The sequence below is a fragment of the Lemur catta genome, chromosome 12, assembly GCF_020740605.2.
Source record: "Lemur catta isolate mLemCat1 chromosome 12, mLemCat1.pri, whole genome shotgun sequence".
NCBI lineage: Eukaryota > Metazoa > Chordata > Mammalia > Primates > Lemuridae > Lemur > Lemur catta.
The window spans coordinates 20,415,162-20,429,998 of NC_059139.1; the positions used below are offsets into that span (position 1 = coordinate 20,415,162).

General features: G+C 37.9%; 1 protein-coding gene and 1 long non-coding RNA gene across 2 annotated transcripts in view; both read right to left on the reverse strand.

The window, feature by feature from the left end:
• Positions 1–1,476: 1,476 nt before the first annotated feature.
• On the reverse strand, positions 1,477–3,182 carry LOC123648490. Its single transcript, XR_006738637.1, has 3 exons — positions 3,040–3,182; positions 2,096–2,152; positions 1,477–1,627 (listed from the first exon to the last, which is right to left on the reverse strand). It is a non-coding gene; the product is annotated as an uncharacterized LOC123648490 (long non-coding RNA).
• Positions 3,183–4,864: 1,682 nt separating this feature from the next.
• Positions 4,865–14,837, reverse strand: part of GOLPH3 (golgi phosphoprotein 3) — a 48,122-nt gene continuing 38,149 nt past the window's right edge. The window contains exon 4 of the mRNA XM_045566333.1: positions 4,865–6,801. Within this exon, the coding sequence (XP_045422289.1) occupies positions 6,377–6,801 (425 nt within the window). The 3' untranslated portion in view covers positions 4,865–6,376. The remainder of the gene's footprint in view (positions 6,802–14,837) is intronic.

Sequence of the window (14,837 nt, forward strand, 5' to 3'; positions counted from 1 at the left end):
ACATTCACCAAAACAACAGCTTTCTTATAAATAACCAGTAAGAATGTATCATGGGAGAAATATTCCACTAACAACAGCAACTGAAAATTACATTTATTCTTAGCAAGACAGTCAAGACCTAAAACAAACCCTATTAAGGGACATAAAGGATGACTCAATACTGTAGAAATCTCAATTTTCCCCAAACTAAAAGTTCAAGTACAACTCAAAAAAACTGTAACCTGACAAAATTTTGAAAAAGCAGCACAATAAGGAGTCTTACTATGTACCCTATTTAATATTAATACTAAAATATTATCAGAAAACTAGCTGTATCACTGCAACAAAATCTTCAACATCAAAATAAAGTTCCAGAGGGGTCAAAGATACAAAAACAAGAAAGGAAACAAAACAAAAAACCAAAAATGATCCACAAAAGCCAAACACATTTTAGTCACAAAGTGAACAGGCTCTTCTAAGCATGAGCTAAATTCAGGATCTATAAGGCAACAGATTCATAATTTAACCAGATTACATACAAACTAAAAAACACTGGGGGCTCTCCCAGGAGATCCAAGCAAGATGGCAGGAACACTGGTATAGTTTTATCATATCCCCACACCTTCCCCCAACGTATCCAGGAAACACCCACACAAATAATATAGAAAAAACACAGTAAATATCCACAAAACTAGATACAAAGGTACCCCCACAAACCCCAAAATACACAGGTGGGTGGGGACAAACCACTACTACCACCAAGGCCAATTTGGTATCGTGATCTGTGCAAGGGAAGTAGAAGGAAGCAACAGGGCATCCGAATGACCCCACCATAATCACCACGAAAGCTCAGAGGACCAACTGGACAGCAGCTGCTGCACGTGGACGTTTTCACCCTCTCACAGGGGGCAAGGGTGTGAAGTCTGCAATGAAAGAGGCAAAGGCTGATGCAGGCTATGAACTCTCAAAACCACACACTGAGGAGAAATTACAGGAAATAGGGTCTAAAACTCAAATTCTTTAAGTATATTGCTGGGGTTGTGTTGATACTGTTATTTTGAGAACGTCGTGTGGGAGAAAGCGATATTTTAATTTACCATCAGTGTCCTAGAGAGCCAGGAATCTCAATACATAAAAGTAGAAACATAGCTTTAAGCCAGAAGACAAAAAAGTACTATGAATTCTAAATTTGAATCTGAACTATCAGTGTAAACTCATAAAGCACTTTGTTTCCTTTTATTATGACAAAATACACACAAAATTTACCATTTTAACCATTTTTAAGTGTAAAGTTCAGTGACATTAAGCATACTGATGTTGTATAAACATCACCTCCATTCACCTTATTTTTTTATACACACACACACACAGAACACAAACACACAATTCTCCCCAGAAGCAATGATCAAGGCACTGTAAGTATACCGAAAGCCCAAATTAGCCTTGCAATACCTTTCCATGCTAAAAGAAACCATGGCTTTTTGGAGAAATGGATGATTACAGATATGGCAAATTACAAAACGAACCTGAAATACCTTACCATACCAGGAGGCTATCAAAGACAAACTGTGTCAAAAAGACTCAGGATCTTTGAAGAGGGTTCCACTGGCTGAAGATAGGACATTCTGAGCATTAATAAGGATAGCAACTGTAACAGATCAAAACAATTTTGTTCTATGCTAAGTGAAATAACTCAGGCACAAAACACAAGTACTATATGACCTTACTTATAAGTAGAATCTGAAAATTCAATGTCATAGAAACAGTAAATAAACTGTAAGAAAAAAATAAAATAATAAAATAATAAACTGTAAGAATTTGCCCTACCTTTCCTCTATGAACTATACTAAAAGGTAATGTACATAAGGTGAAGTTTCTCTTTATAGAAATATTATAGCTAATAAACAAAGAAGAAATTATTAGAATTAAAATGTCACTCCACAATCCCAAGAAATCACAGGATCTAGGATTGAACAGCAAGGCTGCTAACACATAAAAGGAGCGAAAACAAGGCAGGCATATCTCTTTAGAACAAATGAGATCTCCACTGAGTATATGCTCAGGCACTGCACCGTACACTTTTCTGAACGTAAAAGAAAGCAAAAGAAAAACTTACCTACAACAGCTTGAAAGACTGGGAAACCCAGTTGCATCACAGACATAGGGTTAAGTCCTGGTGAATCAATACATAAAAAGGTCAACGCCCATTAGGAAAAAATGGATACAGAACATGAATAGGTAATTCAAATACAAATTATCAGTGAAGCTAGTAAATGATAAGCAACCCCTCGATAATTAAGGGGCCAGGCCTAATGGTAACTACCGAGTCGGCTAGGATATAACCAGCATTCGCATTATTGGCAGAAGTGAAAGTTCATGTACATATTTAGAAATCAATCTGGCTTTTTTACATTCTCAAGGTATATTCTTTGAGCAAATCCATTCCTACTAATTTCCCCTACAGAAATCAGAGAAATATAAAGATGTACAAAAATATACATTATAATACTATTGGTAACAATGAAAACCATGAGAATAACCCAAACGTGGGTTAATGGAAGATGGAACTAAATCATACAATGAAGCCATTCAAAGGAATGATGTGAGCCGGGTAAGGTGGCATGTGCCTGTAGACCCAGCTACTAGGAGGCGGGGGCAGGAAGACTGCTTGAGGCCAGGAGTTCGAGGCTGCCATGCACTATGACCACCCTGTGAACAGCCACTGCACCCCAACCTGGCAACACAGCAAGACTTTCTCTCTTAAAAAACAAACAAATGAAAATGATGTGTATTTATCCTGAAAGCTCTCCACAACATAAGTGTAAAAAGTAAACTGCACATCAGTGTATAATGATGCTAGTGAGAGTCATATTATACCACTGTTCTACCAGGAATTAACAACTATGCAATTCTAACATCGGGCTCACAAAGTGTGGATATCTGTTTAATTAAACTATGTTACCATCCACACCCCTCTGAAGGACAGCTTGCAAGGTTAGAAACATTAATACCACTTTACTGCTGCTGTTAAAGAACACAGGACATTTGTGCAGAACTTACCAGAGCCAGGCATTATCATCCTGGGACCCAATGGGCTGCGATGAATTGGAAACTACCTCACTTTGCCGGTCATCTTAATCTGGATGAAAGTGAAATGGAGCAGTATTATCTGACAATGTAAGTTAATACAAGATGGAGAGGTCATAGTTGGAAGTTAAATTTCATGAAGTAAGTATCTTACACAAACTTGTGTCTGGAGGTGTCCGGGCCGCTGGGGCGAGAGTAGCCATGCTTGGCAGTCACAGACCTTCATCATCATCAGGCTGGCTGTCGTGACTTACCGCTCCTGTGCTGCCACTGAACCAGACACCAGCCTCTTTCCCCTTCCTCTGGGAGATGACCAAATTCAAGGGTTTGCTGTGCTTACAGGGAGTATCGTACCCATCTGTTCACAAACAATGGGAAGGCTTGAGTCAGAGATCACACTGATCAATGCTGCGCTGGCAGGCCGGGGGCTTTCTTGGCCATTGACACTTGACAATGCTGCCACCTTCTGAGAACATACGGAAGTTGGTCAACTTTTTCATCCCCAAAAGATAATGTACATAAACCATACCAAGATATTAGAATAAAGGAGGGATGTCGTTTACTCTTATTTTGCACCATCATGAGAACTGTCTGCCTGCCTGTTGCTCTGTTCTGAGAGCAGCAGCCCTGCAAGTGCCCGGGCAAGGCAGGCACGCTTGGGCCAAGCGCCGCCACCGCTGCTCACTCACTAGTAACGTGCGACTGGGCATGTCCCCTCTGAGTCTGTGCTTCACGAAGTGAAGACAGCAACTGGAATCTGGGGAGGTCAAAATGAGACACAAAATACTTAACTAGGCACATAGCATGCACTTAATAAGCTACCAGATCAGGTTATTTTAAGGAACACTCCTCAATTAAACAACATAAAGAAGGCAGAAAGAAACACCAACCACTAATTCTCTCCACAACAGATGTCTAGTTAAGTTTTATTATAGTACAAACATTTACTGCCTGATTCTTGGATCTGAAGGCTTTTAACTGACGTGGCATAAACCTGTGGAAATACTGCTCCTACCACAGAGAATTTTTATTTCCATGGAGTCACATCGTTCCTGCATTGAAGACAACTGTGAGCAACAACAGTCTACAGGAGAAAGAGTTCTAGGTACCACCAGCAGCCACTACTTTTCCTCTCCTCTGGATACAGAAACATGTGCTAAAGTTAGGGCTACACACAGGTAGAGCTCGCCGTGTACTCTGCTCTGAAACACACACTGGAAGTTCAGGTGAGGCCCTTTTCCCCCATGCTTGAGAAGGTCAAGGCTGCTGCTGAAGTGAAGAAAACCTTAGAAACATCTATTCCCTCACTTCTAAAATCTTCTCAAGTGAAAAACAGTAAATTTTCACCTGGTAAGAAATTCCAGTATATTGCTAACAGTTTACAGTATCTATTTTATGGGAAGAAACTTTAATAGTTTCTATACTTAATTACCACTAATAGTGTCACTTTTGGAGGTTACTAAAGAAGGTTATTTTAATGCGTAGAAAATCTTTTTTCCGTGCATTAAAACCGAGGCTGGCAAACTACAGTCCATGGCCAGCTGTCTGTTTTCATAAACAAAGTCTTATTGGAACACAGCCTAGCCCATTTTTTTGTATTGTCTATGACAGTTTTCATTCAGTGGAGTTAAGAAGTTGCAACCGACACCGTATGTGGCTTACAAAGCCTAAAATATCTACTATCTGGCCCTTTAAGGAAAAGTCTGCCACCCCTGCATTAACATATCACGATGTTACACTAAGTAAAACTTCACTTGAAAGAAAACCTGAGAACACAAAATACAAATGACATGCTTGCTCTGATTCAGGCACTTTCAAGATCATAGTTTATTTATTACTTCAGATAAAAAGATAGTATACATATTAAGGAATCCCTTAAAATTCAACTCTAGAGTTATACACCATCTAGTACTTTTGCATTGAATGTTAACAAAAAAACTCTAAACACCTGAAAGCCCCACTATTAATATGAACTATGGTAACAAAAATTTGACATTTAATTTGTTCAATGTATATTATTTACATTATTAAACCAATGGTGGTACGATAAACAGTGATAAAGAAATAGTAAAAATAAACTTTAGAAAGCAAAGATTTATAGGCTTATGATGCTAATTATCATAATTGTATAAAAAAATTAAAACATAGCAGAGCTTTCTATTACAAAATTCTTAATCATCTGAGTTGTAGTCATTACTTGCTACCCATTTACATGCAACATCTGCTAGGACTGACATCTGATTTTTTTTCCCCCAAGAAAGTGTAAGTAGATAAATGACATTTCAGAGCAGACATTAATTTACTGTGGACAGAAAAAAAAAGAACAACTGTACTCAAGATTGGTACTGGTCACAAGCCTCTTCCCTACAGAAATTATTTAAAAAAAAACAGTAAGACCAAAAAACAAAAAAATCCAAAAAGGAGATGCATAGGCAAAGAGTACCGTGAATGGCACAGCTCAAAAAAATCTGGAACCCATCAGATACACATCTTTTCTCTCTCCTTCAATGAGAGGTCTATTTTGCCATCAAACAACAATGACTTCTGAAGCAAGTGAGGGGCACCAGGTGTACAGCTAATTAAATCTTGCAAAATACTAAGATGGGGCCAGGGTCGGCCAGAAGAAGGGGCAATTTATATATAATTCAAACTATATACAGCATAACTGGAATGCAGCCTATCCCAAACTGGCTTTGTGAAACAACTGGACCTTTATGATTTAATAGTTAAAATTATAACAAGTGTAATAATACAATAGATTTACATGGGAAGCAAAATCCAAGGGGCATTTTATATTAAGTATTTACTGTGCTGTTTCAATTTAAAAATAATTTTGCTAAGTATACATCTCAACTGAGGTCTATGTATAAAATGTCCTAATAGATACAGATATTTACCTTTGGTGAGTTGAAGGCCTTTTTGTGACTTCTGTCTGAATCACAGGCAGAATGCTAGATATACATGCACATGTGGGAAAACTCAAACTGAGGTAATCCAAAAGCTGTGCATGTGTGAGGAGACTGGAGGTACTCTGAAAGTCAAAGTATATCAGAAACCCAAAACACGTAACAGTGAGAATGGCAACAGGGAATGGAATGCCAATATGGCAGTAAAACTTTTTAAAAACAGAAAGAGGAAGGCCTCTCGTACCAGCAGAATCCTGCATACATACAAAAAAGAAAAAGCCACCCACCATTTCTTAAAACAAAAGCCAATTGTAGTGTGGGAAAGTACAAATTGCAGAAAACCAGAAGTCAATAGAAGAAAAACTACTGGTTCACATGAAAGGACAGCATTTCATTCTGAGCAGTTACTTGGTGAACGCTGCCACCACGGCCCACAGCACCTCGTTGGTGTTGGCCTTCAGACATTCCACTTCAGGGTCTAAGTCGAGAAGCTGCCGCACTCTCTTGGTGGCTAAATCATACTGCTCATCCAGAAGAGGAGCAAAGGCATTCTCCAGGACATCCGAGGCATGGGCTAGGTAAATGAGGGCCAGCAAGCGCTTGTCCATGCGGTGAGGGTCATTCACCCATTTGTCAAGAACAGCTTCTTGTACTTTCTTGATGAGGCGCTGCTTAATGTTGTTGTTGGTGAGGGGATGTGTTGTCATGTCAAAAAGTAGGAAGTTCTGTTTCTCTGTTGTCAATACGCCCTTTTCCACCAGGTTTTTAGCTAATCGTTCCCGCACGTTTCTTAACTGATAATGCAATTTTAATGGATTCCATGTCTCACCTACACAAAAGATTTCAGAAATTAGAAATGATGGGTATTACCTGCTAATTTTGCAATATTTTTGTACTGTTAAAATGAACGGTGAAATCTAATTCCCCCGCCAGCCCAAGAAATAGAAGAAAATCCAACAATGTTTTTCTCCCTGACTAGACCATGAACCCCCTCAAGGGCCAAGCCTTTGGAGTCTAAGCACCTGGCACATTCTCGGGCACAGCAGCCGCTCAGAAGACTGAACTGAAAGCAGTCTTCAAACCACAGTCACCCTGAGTCTCATGTGAATGAGCCAGTATTAAATTATGGTCCAGCCTCCCTCCAGCTGTTGCCAAAAAGCAGCCAATAGAAAATAAGAAGATTCTCTTCTGTTAAGCACCAATCTGCAACAAATAGACAAAAGAAAAAAGCTTCCTGATTAATATACTATTCTTGAAACCACTAAATATACACAGCCTATAAAAGAAGGAAAGCCTGTTTAGGCAATGCTATTCTTTGATAACAATATAAGGCTAATTCTCTAGAAGGACAACAATTTCCACAATTTTAATCCTGCCATCTATGCACATTTCCTTTTGAGACAGAAATATTTAAAATAACCCAAATGATTTTTCACTAAAATTTTTTGTTTTATTTATAGAAGGACTGGAAGGAAATATACCAAAATATAATCTTGGTTATCTCTGGGATTATGCAGGACATGGTTTGGTTTTTTTTTTTTGGTTTTGGGGGGTTGTTTTTTTTTTTGTACTTTCTGTATTTTCCAAACAAGCTCCAATGAACACACAACTATTTTTATAATTTGAAAAAACACTACAGTATTTCTAAATTAGAACATGTTAAAGATCAACCATGGGCACTTTTCTTAAATGCAAAAGCTTTACAGTTGAAATTTTATGATACTGACAGCAACACCTTAAACTGCACGTCCACTACAGGAGCCATGAACCACATGGAACTATTAAATTTAAATTAATAAAAAAAATTGAGCTCTTCAGTTGCACTATCCACATTGCAAGTACACAATATGCACAGGTAGCCAGTGGCTCCTGACTGGACAGCATAGGAATAAAACACTTGCATCATCACAGAAAATTCTAGTACACCACTTTAAAATTTTAAGGTGCTGTCTTAAAATACATTACTAGTCAATTGGCCATAGACAATTATTTTACCATACTTAATATTAAGCAGGGGGCTCTGACAGACTAATCAGTCCTGGACCTGCCCTCTCACCATAATAGAAATCTGGATAAAACATGTGAAACAACTGTTTTCAGATGCTGGTCAAAAAGCAGGCCAGAACTGAGACCCCTAAGAAAAACCTAAGTGAGCCCCATGACTGCCCAAGCTTACTACCTAAAGGCACAGTCTGGGCAGCAGAGCAGGAAGCAAGGCCCTAAGCAGAACACAGTAGTCACACTGTGTTAAGGAAGTGGAGATCAGAGCTCAGGGCAGCTAAGGTAGGTAGAATGTGCAAGGCAGAGTATTGAAAAGAGAACCACGCAGAGAAAGAGGTCTAGAGATCTGTGTGATGTTCCCTTGAGTCTTTGGCTGAAAACTATGCTACACATGTTAAGGTAAGACACTCTGCAAGGCTAGGCAAAGAGCACCTACCAGAAAGTTGTAAGGTGAACAATTCCAAGAGTTTACACAGAGCTGGGATAAGTCTGAGTGCCAACTAGCCTGACTAGAAAGGCCTCACTAAATGCCCAGGACATTCAGAAGGGATCTCGAAAAAATCACACCTTAATAATGGGGCTAAACTAGCCCTAGAGTAAAGTCCACTCTAGACCTGCCCTAAAAAAGATTAAAAACAAGCTGATCCACCAGTAGCTCAGTTGTCTACCAAAACAAAATTCAGCAATCTTTAAAGAAAGACCACAAAATTCAGCACTCAACAACTTAACAGACACAATACCGAGCATACTTAAAAAAATAAGTCACTAGATTTGCAAAAAAGAATGTGACCCAAAACTAAGGGGGAAAAAAGTCAATCAAATCGGACATGACTCAGAAATGACAGAGATGATCAACGTAGCAGAAAAGAGCTTCAAACAGCTACTATAGGCCGGTCATGGTAGCTGGCGTCTGTAACCCCAGCTCTTTGGGAGGTTGAGGCAGGAGGACTGCTTGAGGCCCAGGAGTTCAAAACCAGCCTGGGCAACACAGTAAGACCCCATCTCTAAAAAAAAATCTAAAAATTAGCTGGGCGTGGCGGTGCATGCCTGTAGTCCTAGCTACTCAGGAGGCTGAGGCAGGAGGATCGCTTGAGCCCAGGAGTTGGAGGCTGCAATGAGCTATGATGATGCCATTGCACTCGGGCCCAGGTGACAGAGTAAGACCCTTTCTCCAAAAACAAAAACAAAAAACAAAAAAAACAGCTATTATATTTAAATAATGTAAAGGAAAACACATATACAATTAAAAGAAAATGGGAGCTTGCTTTTTTTTTTAAAATAAAATGATCCAGAACTACCATTTTGCATTTTGTGATTTACTTTGTAAAACTTGGGGCTTGAAAACTACCAAAACTTAAAAGATGATGAGTAGGTACCATGAATTACTAGTAATTAAAGTTACCTCCTATATTTAGAGAAAACATAACTTTTTCAAATGAGAAGGCCTGGCAAATCAGCTTCTACCAAAAAGCAAAAACAAAAAAAAAATCCATGTTGATGGTACTACAAATTAGTACAACCCCTGTGGAAAGTATTCTGGAGATATATCAAAGAGCTAAGAATAGAACTACCATTTGATCCAGCAATCCCACTAGTAGGCATCTACTCAAAGGAAAAAAAAAACATTCTATAATAAAGACATCTGCACTTCAATGTTTATAGCAGCACAATTCACAATTGCAAAGATGTGGAAACAACCCAAGTGCCCATGAATACGTGAGTGGATTAACAAAATGTGGTATATGTATACCACGGAATACTACTCAACTACAAAAAACAATGGTGAACTAGCACCTCTTGTATTATCCTGGATAGAGCTTGAGCCCATCCTTCGTGAAGTATCATAAAAATGGAAAAACAAGCACCACATGTACTCCCATCAAATTGGTACTAATTGATCAACACTAAGGTGCTCACATGGTAGTAATACTCACTGGGTGCCGGTCCGGTGGGAGGGGATGGTGGGGGTGGGTAAACTCATAACAGATGGATTCGGAGCACACTGCATGGGTGTAGGGCACACTTGCAGCCCTGGCTTGGGCGAGGCTAAGACATTATATATAACTAAAATGTTTGTACCCCCATAACATTCTGAATTTTTTTTAAAAAAAGTGAAAGTGCAGATAAAGGAAGGGACTACTGTATACAGATGGCAATTACAGCTGTATCACCAGATATATTAGTTTTCTATTGCTGCTATAATAAACTATGACCAAAAAAAATCCAATCATCACATTCAATTTCCTTGGTGATTTCAAAAAGAAAAAAAGCTAAAATATATTTGGGGGCATATTAGATTTAAAAACTTAATAATATGAAAGAAAAACATGACTCAATAGTAAGCATAATTCTACTTATTTCAATTTCCAATGTTGAGCCCACACCTACATTTAATATTAAGAAATCAGTAACAGTTACTCGATGAGGCAGTATAGCATAACAAGTTGTAAAAGGCGGCTCTGGGGCCAGATTGGTTGGGTTTGAATCTCAACTTGGTCATTTCCTAGTTGTGCAACCTTGTGCAAGGCTTCTTAACCCCTCTATTTCTCCATTTCCTCATCTGTAAAGTGAAGATAACAACTGTGTCAAGGCTCATAGGGCTATTAGGAAGATTAAATAAGTTTATGTAGCAAGCTCACAGACGAGAGCCTAACACATGGTAAGCTCTCAACGTTAGCTATCATCATTTACCCACATGTGCAGAATCAACATTATGGCAGAAAGAATCTACAGTATTTATAATGTTCTAAGACTCATATTAGGTACCCAGAATGCAAACATTAAGATACATTTCTAACTTTGTAGGAATTTAAAATCAAGTGAAAGAAAAATTCATAATATATGATATGTATTATGTAACTAACAATACTGGTTAGAATAAAATGGGAATAAAGTGCCTGGAGGAATAAGCAATGACTTGGGTTTAATGTTAAGGGGTGTTTATAGGATAGGGAAGTTACAGGGGAAAGGACATTCAAGCTAAATCTAGAAAACCAGCAGGATTCAACATCTCACGAAAGGAAGAGGAGCCTGCATTCCAAGCGGAAGAAACAAAGCACACAGGCGCAGAACACAATCCCTGGAATGGAGGCGCACATCTTTTGCCAAAGGTGGGACCTTCCACTTTTTATTATTGAGCCAACACACTGTCTCCCAAGTAAGTGCCTGCCTGCTGCATCTTCCACCACAGTCTGGGTTTTGCTTTTTGTCTTCCAACATCAATGGCAGACAGTAAGCAGCCGAAGACACTAGGCTAGAATTATGTAATTGTGTTATGTTAATTAACTTTTGGAATTTAAACTAATACAACATAAAATAAATAGCCAACTTTATGTAAAAGTCTATAAAAACTATAGTTCATTTCTAAGATTAACAAGCAAATAATAATTTGTAAATTATCAAAAAGTACTGACAACTTGAGCTAATTAGGTATTAGTCCTTAATATGATTGTGTTGTCACAAAACCAAAGTGTAGCAGAATGAATGACTCCCAAACTACCCATCTTTATTTCATCTTTGACTTAGTAGTCAAACACGAAGGGACTCTGTGCCCAAGAGACATCTTAGCCATCTATTCCCAAACAATTGGGGGAGGGGGGTCAGGAAATGGATTATTCTGAGAACCATAAATTTATCCTTGCAGACCTAAAAAATCTAAAAATTCTTCTAATGCTGTTCTACAGTATTTTTTCTTTCTCATGGGAAATAAGTGGGACTAATCAGTTTATGACTACTATCTTGTATTGAACTCATACTCTCTTACTAAGGTTTATCCTCACTTTATCCTTAGTTAAACCTTATATATTACAACCAATGAAACATTATACAAAATTCCTGTGAAAAAAATTTTTATGTCCAAAGTAAGCTAACTTACTTTTAATGGTGCTACTAAAAATGAGAAGTGCCCAAACACAGACCCATCTTTAAATAATGTGTTCCATTTATGACTAGACCTTATTATGGACAATCATTTCTGCTTCAGAGGAAGTAATAAAGAGGGACCCAACCAGCATCATCTTTTGTAGCAATTCCCTGGAAGAGGACAAACTGTGTACTCATTCCAACAAATAGTGGGTTATTCAGATCTCCTCAAATATTTGAAAAAAATGAAGAAATCTCACGAGCAGAGGGCTAAAATAGAGTAGGAAATATCCTAAATGTTTAATGCTATCTGTAACACGGGAAAAAAGAATACAGTGTAATAACTGATTGGTCAAAGTATCTTGGTATCCTGAAATTTCTGCATTTTAAAAGAACTAAATTAAGCTAAATCCAAAGAATAAAGTCATCCCTAAGTTTAGCATAAGTAAGACACCACTGTTAAGTTGGGATAGGAGGATTAGATGGATTACCAAAGAGAAGATACAACAAAGGTTTAAAAATACTGAACACCTTTTAAAGACCCTGTAATAAATGCTTGATGAATGGTGCTGGAATGCCTAAGTTAAAGGTGTTACCATGATCCATGCTTTTAGTCATCAGTCCCTAAATTATTCATCTATATTTGAAAAGACTTGATAAGTTATACAATGTTTAAAATGTACAGAATTTATTTATAGTTGGCTTTTTTAATAAAGGAAATTGTGAGAAATATACATGGGGAAGAAAGTTCTTCAAAGGTATGTATGTCCACTGCCCAGTAATCACTTCAGTGGAGAATGACATATTCACAGGTACATAAATAATTTCACTGCCAGGAACTTCCATCTTCCTTGACATCGTGTTACAAACTAAAAGCAGCTTTGTTCGTAAATCTAGCAGTCTAGCAACACCCTATGACCAAACTGATCAACCACGTCTTAAAATTTCAGAGAGCCAGAAACTATTTATTTTTAAATAATGGTAGTCTTTAAACTTTTTAAAGTCCTGCCTCAAATATATATTTACTAATTTTTAAATTAATATATAATGTTTAAAATTTATCAACAATTTTAACATGTATATATGTAGGGTATAAGTAATAACAAAATGAACCCCTGGGCATCCTCTACCCTAGGTTATTAAAACATTGTTTGGTTTAATAGCATTATTTATTTCTGTATTAGATGCCTCCTGTCGGCTGCTTCTGCCTCAGAGGTAACCACCAGACTGACCTGTGTTAATCATTCTCTTTTTACATATAATCTTACTACCTATGCACGCTTCCCTAAATGATAAAGTACAGTTTTGAACACCAGGTAGCAAGCACAGACTTAGCTGTATGAGGAGACTCACCAACTTTACCACCACCTCAACTTCCTCTGAACAGGTACACTTCCTTCTTTGTGTCTCATTCTTACCCTTCGAAGGCCTAATCCAAGTTCTACTTTCTCTTCCAACTACCAAAGTTCCACAAAATTTCTCCTTCCTGTGAACTACTGAACTCTCAGACAACCATACTGTTAAACTCTCATCTGTTATCAAATTATTAGACTGATACAATTGTTCCCCAAATGGATTTTAAGACTCTTTCAATCTGAAAGCACCTCTTTCTTAAGTTTCACAGCGCCTACGTCAGTACTGGTGCAATAACTGGTATTTGATACCACATACTATCTTGAAGCAACTAAAATTTTTAAAAGATTTAAACATCAGCAAGCTAGCCACAGAACTGTATGCTTTAAAATGGTTAAAATGGTAAATGTTATATTTATTTTACTACAGTAAAAAAAAACCTTTTATAATCAGCAAGCTGATATCTTGATACTTTCATTAGATGGGAAGCAGATATTTTCTTAACTTAAAAGAAATGTGCTTTTTTTCCTCCTTCTCCCACTCTGGTTCCCCTTGTTTTATTCTGAAATGGTGGCATTCCTAATGCATGTCAAGAGCAAGCAACTGAAGTGCTACAGGCAATATTCTGGCATCAACAGCCAACCTAAAATTCACAGGATAGTGTGTGTGTTTTTCTTTAAGCTTTCAGCATGGGCAACACAACAAGACCCCATCTCTACAAAAAAAATTTTTAATTAGCAAGGTGTGGTGGCATGCCTGTAGTCCCAGCTACTGGGAGGCTGAGGTGGGAGGATCATTTGAGCTCAGAAGTTTGAGGTTACAGTGAACTATGATCATGCCACCACACTCTAGCCTCGGTAACAAGAGTGTGACCCTGTCTCTTAAAGAAAAAAATAACTTAAGTATCAGCTTCACATTTTACCCAAATTCCTAATTCAAATGGACACTCTGTTTTACAAAATCCTAACTGCATTTAAACACTTGAAAAAAAGTTTTTAGACTTCTCATTTTTTCACTGCTCAATCAGGTGGGAATAGTGCAAGAAAGCCCAAATTGAGAACCAAGTTCAGTTAGCGTTTATATTGCTAAGCTTCATTCATAAAATGTCACTTAACAGGTTAATTTAAGAAGTATACAGTCATCTCAAATGTTGAGATTCAATCCTCTGTGTGCCACTCCAATATATGGTATGTATATAAACTATCAAAGGAAATTTGGTGGTCTAAGATACATTATTAAACTAAAGCCCAATGTGCCATTAGCACACATGATGTAAGAAAAAGAAACTGTTTATGAGCAGAGAGTCTGAAAACATCGCCATAGTGCTAAGTGGCACCAAAGTGGGTCTCAGTAACAGGAAAATTAAGGCACAATTCGTTACATTCCCTAAAAAGAATGTTTAAGCACTGTAACACATCTTTGAGAAACCCTTCATTTGGCCAGTTGGAAACTAAATTACAACTTTTAATCTGTACCATCAGAAGCAATAACAGGCCAACATTGGCAATACAACACGAGAATGACCCAAAGATTGCTTGGGCCAGTGATCTCTAGAGAATGTACAAAATGTCCCATCAGAGGACAGTTAAAATTATTACATTAGCTCACAGCTTCTGTGGCTGTTGGAGAGAAGAGAGGAGGGGAGTGGAA